The sequence below is a fragment of the Fundulus heteroclitus genome, chromosome 14 (assembly GCF_011125445.2).
Source record: "Fundulus heteroclitus isolate FHET01 chromosome 14, MU-UCD_Fhet_4.1, whole genome shotgun sequence".
Taxonomy (NCBI): Eukaryota; Metazoa; Chordata; class Actinopteri; order Cyprinodontiformes; family Fundulidae; genus Fundulus; species Fundulus heteroclitus.
The window spans coordinates 10,218,031-10,228,419 of NC_046374.1; the positions used below are offsets into that span (position 1 = coordinate 10,218,031).

The 10,389-nt window shown below is 41.5% G+C and overlaps 1 protein-coding gene and 1 non-coding gene across 2 annotated transcripts; one reads left to right on the plus strand and one right to left on the minus strand.

The window, feature by feature from the left end:
* Nucleotides 1–35: 35 nt before the first annotated feature.
* Nucleotides 36–5,727, plus strand: vbp1 (von Hippel-Lindau binding protein 1). The gene is made up of 6 exons (XM_012849701.3): nucleotides 36–178; nucleotides 1,261–1,385; nucleotides 1,751–1,817; nucleotides 2,531–2,629; nucleotides 2,776–2,914; nucleotides 4,873–5,727. Exons 1-6 carry the CDS (start codon nucleotides 98–100, stop codon nucleotides 4,947–4,949), a joined length of 588 nt encoding a protein of 195 aa, XP_012705155.1. The 5' UTR covers nucleotides 36–97; the 3' UTR covers nucleotides 4,950–5,727.
* A 495-nt stretch (nucleotides 5,728–6,222) lies between these two features.
* trnaa-cgc lies at nucleotides 6,223–6,294 on the minus strand. Its single transcript has one exon. It is a non-coding gene; the product is annotated as a tRNA-Ala (tRNA).
* Between the last annotated feature and the right edge of the window lie 4,095 nt (nucleotides 6,295–10,389).

Here is a 10,389-nt window from a genome sequence, read left to right on the forward strand (position 1 = left end):
GCTTCACCGCGTGGCCGCTAGGGGGCGGCCGAGTCCCCGCTCTCCTCCTCAGGCGTCTTGTACGCAGGCGTGAGGGAGGAAGGGACTTCTCTTCAACATGGCGGCGACCATAGACAACAGCAATGCCGTACAGGCGACAAAGAAAAAGCACCTGGGGATCCCCGAAGCTGTGTTTGTGGTGCGTAAAGCCGAACTTATTCCACTTCCTGTGTGCGGCAGAGTTACCGGTGAAGCGGTAGCTCTACCGGGGGGCTCACGGCGGTTCGGAGCCTCGGCGCTAAGCCCGCAGCAGCAGCAGGGCTGACAGGGCTGATGATCACGCAGGATGGGCGGCTGCCTGCTTCCATCTATGGTCATCGGGGTCTGGGTGATGTGTGCTTGTTTCGGTGTTCGCCGTGTCTCGGCTCGTTGGACCGGCTTTCCCATAATTCAGCTGCTTTCTGGGACTAAGTAGCGATGGCGTCTTAACAGGCCTCAGTTTACCTGCTTGAGATTTCACAGAGAGCACTAATAGACCTAGCATGGATGGTGATATGACACCCAGGTCTGCTGGAGCAGCTTAAGGCTGTATTTGGTCAAATATTTGGTGCAAGGCGTCACAGGTGATTGGTGTCTGCCATTAAAGCTCTTCCTTTGTCCCTTAGGTCAGGCCAGTCTTTGCTGCCCCACAATAAAAGATGCACCAAAACCAGCTTCTGGTATCTCAGCCATAACAGATCCAGTTTATTTGTTTGCGTGTTTCTTTTCATTTTTCTTGTCGAAGTGGAGTATTTGGATCAGTGTTTGGGGTGAAATGCTGTTTGATTGTTAAATAATGCACATGGTAATGTGTACATGGCTTAGAAACCTTACCAGCTCCAAGAGCTCCCAGCGTCACACTCAGCCATCCCCAGTTGGTGTTTCAACAAATAGATATAAATAAACATATATATTTATTTATTTATCTTTTTACACCAATATCGGTTAACAACGCTGCTCAGACTCTAAGGTTTCTAACACTTTTATTTTGTTAAATGTTTCAAGTTTCCTCCACTTCTGGTTCCTGGCAGCATGGTGAGAATCTGAGGCTTCAGCAATAATAGTCAACGGATATCAGGGTTGAAACTGTCGTCTTTTTAGTTTCCCACACTCATGTGTCTGATGCCATCGCTCTGTGGCGAGCAGTGAGGTCCTATGAGTCGTAGATGTTTTAAATGGTTGCAGATAGAGACACATAGAGGTCGTCGCTCTGTCTGACCCGTGTCTGCCGTTGTTCCGCAGGAAGACGTCGACTCGTTCATGAAGGAGCCCGGCAACGAGACGGCGGACTCGGCGCTCAGGAAGCTGGACGAACAGTACCAGAAATATAAATACATGGAGCTCAACCTGTCTCAGAAGAAACTCCGGTAACGTGAAAAAAACTAAAGCTAAGCACCGGTCAGATTCCCAGAGCTCACCACACTAACACGTGATCAGTAGCTTTTTATTTATTCCATCTCTTCCTGATTGTCTTATTGATGTGAGCTTATATGTAGGATGTTTTGTCGGAAGCTGAACGTAGACGGTTTTCTTTCGTGATCATTTTGAACTCTGCCTCCCCTTTTTTATCGTGTTCAGCATTTCTTAACCGTTTTCAGAGCATTTCCATCGTAGACGCAACCCTGCCTCTCTGTATGCGCGCTCCAGAAATGAGCATTTCATACTGTAATGTGATGCTTTCTTAAATGCATTTGTCCATCAACCAACACGGTTTACTTCTCTCTCCATGTAGGTTGAAAAACCAGATCCCACAGATCACCCAGACGCTAGAAATCCTACGACACATGCAGAAGAAAAAGGTGGCCCATGCATTTTCTGCTTCTTTCTTTCTTTTCTTTTTCTTTTCTTTTTTTATCTTCTGTAGGAAATGTGCCTTACTCAGCTGGATCAGTTTCCTTTTAACTCTCAGACCACAGAAGCAGCAGTAGGACATAAACGTTCCTGCAGTTCTGTTTGCAAAGTTCAGGAAAAAAATATAGAATTTGATCAGGTCTGGATAAGTTTGGAAAAAGAAAGGCGTGTCGTTAAACATCTACATGTCTGAACTTTATTCTGTATCCTTAGAAAGGACAGATTACTGGATTGAGACATCCAACTTTGATGTCATCCCTCTGTTCATTTATTCATCCATCTGTCGGTCCATCTGGGCGTTTGTCTGTCTTTATGTCCTTTCGGCCACTCATCCATCCATCCAGTATATTTTCTTTCACGTTCCGCTGTAAAAGTGTGTAAAAGAGTCTTAAATTTTCCCTGGGAGCCTTTGTGTTAATGCTGTCATTGGCTAAAAGAGGCTGAGGTGTCTGAGTGTCAATATTCCAAAGGTCTTTGGACTCTAATTTAATTTCCACTCAGAGTCTGAGGAGACCCTGGGATTGGTCAGCACATAAAATACCTTCACCAGGCTGAGAGAAATATGCAGCTTGTGTCCCAGGTTGGAGGTTTGTGTGTACTGTGGCAGATGGTCACTGAGAAACTGAAACAAATAACATAACTGTGTCGTGTGTTTGTGAAGGAAACCACAGAGGCCATGGAGACACACTTTCTACTGGCGGACAACGTTTACTGCAAGGCCTCAGTGTCGCCCACTGACAAAGTTTGCCTATGGTTAGGGGTAAGTGGGCCTTTTGGTTTCATTTACGTTGCCTTATTCATCACCTGCACATGAAAACTCTATCGTCTGAATTTATGCGACTGTGGCAGGTTAGTAAAAGCGCGGCAGTTCAACCTTCGCTCTGAATCGCTGGTTTCTCCTCGAAGGCTAACGTCATGTTAGAATACGACATCGACGACGCCCAGGCTCTCCTAGAGAAGAACCTGTCCACAGCGTCTCGCAACCTAGAGACCCTGGAGGAAGATCTGGACTACCTGAGGGACCAGGGCACCACCACCGAAGTCAGTATCCTTAAAGAGCACGGTGTGTCCAGCCCGGGCTGACCAGCAGGTGTCAGGGCTGCTCGTTCAGCTCCTGAGCTCCTCAGTGAAGGCGGATAGGGCTTCATAAAACACCAGCACCGTGTTTTATGGTCAGAATCCTAAGGTTTGGCCACTAGATGGCACTTTTTTGTAGAAGCATATGCTCTAATTGCTCAGTCCCAAAACAAATGGGGCATTTAGTCCTGTAAATAATCTATAGCATGCAGTATTTTTAAGGTAATGAACAACTGATTCCTAACTTTTAGCTTTACGGATGAAAAGCCAAATATGTAGCTTTCAGTAGGCTGGAGTGGCATGTACTCCATTACAGCTGTAATCCTGGTTGGTTCAGTATTTATAAAATGAACAGATTAAGAAACCATTTTTTCTATTTCAGGTCTTCAAACCTATGGTTTTTGTTCAAATAAAACAAGTCGATCTTATTCAAACCCAGTTACAGTTCATTACAGCTAATAATGGTTTAATATATTTAGTATGAGGCAGAGGGCAGCATCAACCTCTAGTAGTATAATCAGTAGGGCTGCAACTAACGATTAGTTTTATTTTCGACTAATCTATCTATTGTACAAAAAAAGAATCTTCATCATTCAGTTGCTTGTAAAAATATTCTGACTCCCCTGTTCTTTTCTACACACCTTTAAACGCCTCTTTATTGCCTCTTGTTGCTCTCCTTTATTAACTTTTATAAATGATCCTCCATATAATCATTTTAAATTTAGCTGACCTGGTTTATTTTTAATATTTTATTCATCATAAAAATGTTCTGAAAACAGTGTTTTGACCTTCAAGCTCTTAGCGTTGCTTAATGTTTAAACAGATTTTAACCTATAGCCCGCTGTAAAGAAGGGGAGCACATTAACATGTTTGCATTCAGACTGGTTCTCTTTCATTAGGCAATATTCTCAGCATTAATACTAAAAACCAGCTAATTATTCATTTCCAAATAAACTCTGGCGCTCTAGTCAGACGTTAAAGTTAAATAAAACCATCCCGTCATGTAGCTTCACTTTAATCTCAACCATTAATCTTCATTTTGTATCAAATAAAGTGTAATTTACTAAACTTTACTAACTTTAGTTTCTTGGGGTTGTAGTCATGTGACAGGAGTTCTCTTTACTCACTGGGGAGCTGGCGCTATACCGCCCTCTGCTGCAGCCTTGGTGAACTGCGTGTGATTTTAAACTGTACCTCTCAAAGTGAAATATTGAGATTGTTGCAATGTTTATAATTTAAAATAAAATTTAAACATGTAAATTTAATTTATAATTTAAATGGCGCGTCGACGCATGAATTTTTGCGTTGATAGTTTTTCATTATCGACATCGTCGATACCGTCGACTAACGGTTGTAGCCCTAATAATCAGGAAATATCCCAGCATTGTAGCGTCACAGCTCTAATTAAAAACTATGTTGTGATGTAATTGCTTTTCTGTAATAATTCCCCCATTTTCACCATTGGAGCCCCAAAGTAAATATAATTATAACGGTGCCATCGGCTGGAGATTCTCACCACATGTTGGCAACAACCCATCCAGTCCACACGGGCAAAGAAACCCGACCATAGATGTTCATAAATTAAATGATGTGTAATAAGATAAAACAACTTGGGGAGGAAAGTATTGATCTGATGAAGAAAGGGAGGTGCGTAAAAAGATGTCTCATTAGTAACATGTCAGCAACATTGTGATGAGGCTGGTTACAGGATCATTTCTACACAGCTTCAGCTTCTAGGGACCACTGTTGGCTATTAGTGCTTTTGTTATGTTTCACAGACTGTTTGCTGTAGAACCATGGATGTCTAAGCCACAACAACACAATGACATAACTCTGTATTAAAAAGCTTTTTTTTTTTTTTTTTTGGCTTGCTTGATTTAAAAAGCTCTTGGTTTGTGTTTCATCTTAACTTGTCGCTCCCTTCAGACATGGCACGAGTCTACAACTGGGACGTAAAGAGAAGGAGCAAAGAAAACCTCCTGAAATCGGCTACCAAGTCTTAATTAAACAGAACAGTGTCTATGTCCCCCCCCTCCCCGCTAACGTTCTCCTTAGTCATTAAATAAAAATGAACCCAGAGCTGAAGTCGTGCGTATGTTGACCCCAGAGCTCGGCTCAGAGGGGACCCGTCTGAAGCGTCCCGGTGTGTGACGCTGCAGAGGTCGAGTGTTTCAAGTGCCGTTTGCTTTTCAGCCTCTCCTCTACCCAGTCCAGCTAAACCTTTCACCACTACTGTTTTCTGTTCATTTTTGTTACTTTTTAAAAGTATTTTTCAAGTAAAATCTAACCAAAAAGCAAAGTCGACAAGGCCGTTTTGTATTCTTTTTATTGATTTAAATATGTTCCGTTTGCTTCTTTATTTATTTCCTTTGACAGACTATGAATGAGGGTTCACCTACATCATCTTCTCCTGTGTGGATTTTCCTTCTGTGTTTTCCACAAATACTTCCTCTCAGCCAGCATCGCTCACAGTTCTAGTTTCCTCCAACAGAGCCGGCTGGTAGTTTGACGATTGTGAAAAGAAATAAATAGGATTAAGTGGTTTGGCCTTGTAACTGTGGTTTGCTTCCTTGAGACGTTGAGGGGTTCACAAGGATCAGCAGGATTCCTCCATCAAACCTGCTGTAGTCCTCTGACCTCTGACCTTCCTCTCCATGTTTCCTACGTTTCTGTTTTCCTCTCCTTGTCACTGTCCTGTCCGTATTTATTTGTCTTCCACTGTACTCGTTAAACAATGACTGAAGTAAAAAGAAGAAAATTGGGGAACAGATGAGACCTTGATATGATGCGTTGTGTGTTATTTGATATAAATTGTCACCTTTATTGCAATATAAGCCATCCCAAAAAAAGTAAAAAACAATTAACTGGACTTGTTTTCCGTAGTAGAAGTTTCGTTTCCTCTCCAGGAAGCTTTCTCATTTCAAAAAGTCTGGAGTAATGTGCAGTACCAAGTACTACTTGCAGTACATTAGTACCACGTACTAATGTGCAGTACTTTATACTACTGCCCAACAAAGGCTTTGTAATGGTTTAGATAAATCCTTAAAGCTTAAGAAAGCTTCCTGGAGAGGAAGCGAAACGTCTTCAACTACGGAAAACAAGTCCAGTTGCTTTTTTTTTTTTTTTTTTTTTGGAATGACCATGACCTGGATGACTGAGAATCTTCACCAGCAAAATAAGCCATCCCTCAGGGAACTGCCACTTCACAGATCTGAGGTCTGACTCAGGAGACAAGCACCTTGCTTGAGGCTACCACTCTCCCAATGTCTAAAGCCATGGAGATGCCGGGGATTGAACCCGGGACCTCATACATGCGAAGCATGCGCTCTACCACTGAGCTACATCCCCATTTACGTTGTCAGGAAGGAAAGGAAAATAGGAAACACAGCTTCAGGTCTGCTGACAGACAATTGCTGCGGCTCATCAACGTATAAAGCAGCTTCCAATCTTCCAAGGACTAGACCTCCCAACTAATTGACCGTATGGTCAGACTGCAGTGTTCAGAGAAAAGAACAATAACTTGATCTTGGACTCTACTGGTTTCGGTGACTGATATGTTGAAATTCAGGAAGGATTGCCAAAATACACCTTTATACTCTCATAACAGACTATGGCAGCTCATCTTAGCTTTGCATTGTTGGATCTAAATGAGCCACAAGACTTATTGGACGATTAGCTTCGGTCAGCTGAGACCATAGTGGCACTGTGCCAGTAGGGGGCGCCTGGGCTCAGCCCCATCAGAATTGCAGGGAAAAGGTGAAAAAAAACGGTAAACAAATTAGAAAATAAGCGATTATCATAACCTTTCTCTAAATAAATGTGCTTTTAAATGTTTGGCATCCATGTGACTTCCTGCTGGTCTCTGATTGGTTGCTTAAAGATTCTCCTCAAGGCCCGGCTCTCAGCAGTCACAGCCAATCAGTGCTTTTTGTGTCATTCTTCATCTAGTCAGGTTAATTGGTGATACCTGTCAGCCAGAGTCACACCCCTAGCAGGGTTTGGGGTGCAAATCTCAGTCACACATTAAAATGCTAACAGAAGGTCATTTATGAAATTATTTCATGAGACTTTTGCTGGGCAGGAAAAAAAGCAGATAAAGGCGTTTGGATCGGACCGACCAGACTTAAAAATCCAGCAGCAGGCAGGTGACCGGATGGATTTATTAATATGTAGAGGTTTTGTGTTTTAATCCCCTCCCTGCAGCGCACCATTGGTCATAGAGCACAGCTCCACCAAACCAAACAATATAATTACTTCATACTGGTTGTCAAGCACGGCGGTGGAGGAGTGATGCTTTAGGCTTGTTTTGCAGCCACATGACCTGGCCACCTTCTAGGTATGCTTTTGGACAATGTATCAACAGAACAGCGACCCGCAACGAGCAGCGAATCTAGAACAACATGACCTGATAGCAGAGAATCAGTGTAGCGATGCCCAGCTGATTGAAACGCCACAGTGACGTCTAAAGCTGTGACCCTGAACCGTATCTAATGTGGTCTTCTGTTTTTACTCGGAGCCTTGCAATGACATTTCGCTCAAATGTACCTCGTGAATGTGCGGCAGAATGACAGTATAGCCTGTATAAGCCTGAAAAAGAAAAGCGAGCCAAAATTTCTACCTCTGAAATGTGAGAGACTAACTCACAGGTTATCTCTGTTTATTAACCAGGGACTGAAATCTGGTTAAGATCTGATTAAAGTCATTTCAGACCGGATATGTTTTAGCTTGTCCTAATTGTGTATATTATACAAACCCTTAAGTCCATTTTCTTTTTATCATGACTTGTTAATACAACCTCCAGAGAATAAGTCAGAATGCATTAAGCCATTGCTCATCACGGCTTTAAATGCTGATTTTTTCTGCTTCAGTCTCACTTCACAGTGAGCTAAATAAACCAAGGAGAGTAGTCTCTGTGTGAGCAGACCTGCTGAATCCAAACACTGCCAGGGTTCCAACGAATCCCTCCGTGTTTCCTTTGGAAAGCGCTTTTCATCAGATCAGCCCCCATTTTTTGTGTTATTTCATGGGGAAAAATCACTTCTGTTTGTGTCTTTGGACTCAAACATTTCTTCAGATTCTAACATTTCCACGGGCAGGGAGAGGTCTCATAAGAGACCGAAAGACCCTCTGAGGCGAGTGATTGAGAACTTGCTCGACTCACTTGCTGAAAGTCAAAGAAGTGAACAGCAGGAGCCGTTTCCAGTCTTCTGGACAGCCGCTGAGTGCACTTCCTGGAAAGAAGCTGCTTCCTGGTTGACGGCTCCAGTCATTTGTGGTTTCTTGATTCACTCAGCAATCTGCATTTAGTTTTACTGGAATCAAGTGGCCGTTCTTATCTTTAGGATAAACCTCTGATTTAGTACATTTACAAGAAAAAAAGGAAACAAAATGACTCAGAGTTCTGGATTCTGTCTCCAGGTGTTTTGGACAGGCGACACCGTGACCCCCATGACCCGGTGCTTGAGACCCCTCCTTTATAACGACATTCCCAGGGAAGAGAAACAATCCCACAGCATCACATCAGTGTCACGTGACATTCATACCAGGGTCTCATTGCTGAGTAGACAGACAGAATAGTGAAAAACGCCTGTAATAATGAAAAAAATCTCCTAGGACATGTTCAGGGAGCAGATAATTATTTTAAATGTTTTTGTTTTCTTGCTGAACCAATGTTGTCATATTTAAGGCTGAATTGTCAGGGTGCTAAAATAATTCACATTGTTTTCAGAACAAGCAACACCAAACAGTAACAATTATAAGCTCCTGTTAGGTGGCTGAATGCTTTTTTTTTTTTTAAATAAGAAATTAACTTTTCCTGGTAAGCTGAAACAATTATTTTAAGACTAGTGTTTATTAGTGCAAATCTGATGTTTTTGTGCTGTCTGGGGTTTCTAGAATGCAACTCTTGAGGAAAGCTCAAAGGTATTTTCTGAGAAAAATTAAAATGTTCTTGGTTGTCTTTGACTCCAAGAACACCAGCTATACAAAAAAAAAAAAATACCAAGAAGCTCGGAGCCAACATGGATGTGTGGATGGTGCTGCCCAACAGATGGCAATAAGTGACATCCACTTGGGAATACCAACATGTTTTCCAAGTACTAACAGATTTAAGAAAATATAAAGTTGGTAAAGTTAAACACTGTGGTCCAAGTACCAGGATGGCATTAGGGCTAAATTCTCTTCTAGGTAAAGATATACTAGTTAATTACTGAGTAAACATAATATATATAATAACCCGATGATCGCAAAAATAAAGGTAATAGAAAAAACTATTTTTAGCTGTTCTTTTATGTGATTCTTTTATGTGATTTATGTGATTATACAACACAATGACATTGGCAGCACAAGGGATTCTATTCCTTTTTCTTTTAAGAGTGCAGCCTATTTTAGTTTTTTTATTGGGTTCTAATACCTAAAAATAGAAACAAAATAGATTTTGATAAATTTTCTCCATGAAGCAATATTTATGTATATAATATAATTTCATTAGTTTTTGGCATATCGTTTTGTCTGAGGGTCATAAAGGGTTTGCAGCACAAGACAATATTTGTCTTGCAGGAGAAAAAAAACTCTGAAGTTGAGGCTTTAATCTGAATGACGCCAAAACGCACCTCCGCCGTGTTCCAGATCCAAATTTGAAAACCGATTAAATTAATAAACAGATATATTCAGACCAGGCTAGCTGCTGCTAGCAGTGCAAGCTAGAAACGTAGTGTTTTTTGTACCTTGTACTTTCAAACATCGCAGCTACAGGTTCATTAAAAGTCTGTATAGTACTCTGTGTGATCATTAAACGTGCAAATTAACATATTTTTTTTACCGCAGTTCTTACTGAGTTGTAAAAGCAAGGCAGCCATGTTGGATTTTGATGCCCCGCTGAAGGAACCTGAGACTTTCCCGCATTGCACTCAGGAGACATTTCTGTTCGTTTCTACAACTTTAAACTTGAACATTTTAAACGTTGAGTAAAAGTCTACCAGGCATTTAGGTGTCATCATGAAGCCAACACAACAGACTGCCAGTGTCCAAGTCCTGTTGAAGTGCTGTTTAAAAGTCATGGTGGCGCTTGGAAAACATTACACTTACTGCTGTAGTGCTTCATAGAAAATGTTTGAGAACCTCTGTGTTAAAAATAATACATAGATTACAGGGAATTATTATCATTATTTGTGGAAGAATATTGTCATTATTTAGTTTTAAGGGGACATTTTTTAATCATAAAGAATAACATCGAGTACTTTCCATTCCAAGGTTTTGGCCTTGATGTTTGATTGTAAAAATCCTAAAAGCCTCATCCATACTGTTACATTCATCTAAAAAGCAATATGACATTGAAAGAGCCGTGTTTATAATGACTATACTGTGTATTAAACAATAATCCAAGAAGCTGCGGACGGTTCCATGACTTCCTGAGCGCTCTTATGAGAGAGGGGGAGTAAAAAC

Excerpts from the sequence above, each read along its gene's own strand:
- vbp1 (XM_012849701.3), top strand. The coding sequence starts at position 98 with ATGGCGGCGACCATAGACAACAGCAATGCCGTACAGGCGACAAAGAAA. Across the intron at positions 2,630-2,775 it reads AAGTTTGCCTATGGTTAGGG|GCTAACGTCATGTTAGAATA; the intron begins GTAAGTGGGCCT and ends TTCTCCTCGAAG. Across the intron at positions 2,915-4,872 it reads GGGCACCACCACCGAAGTCA|ACATGGCACGAGTCTACAAC; the intron begins GTATCCTTAAAG and ends CGCTCCCTTCAG.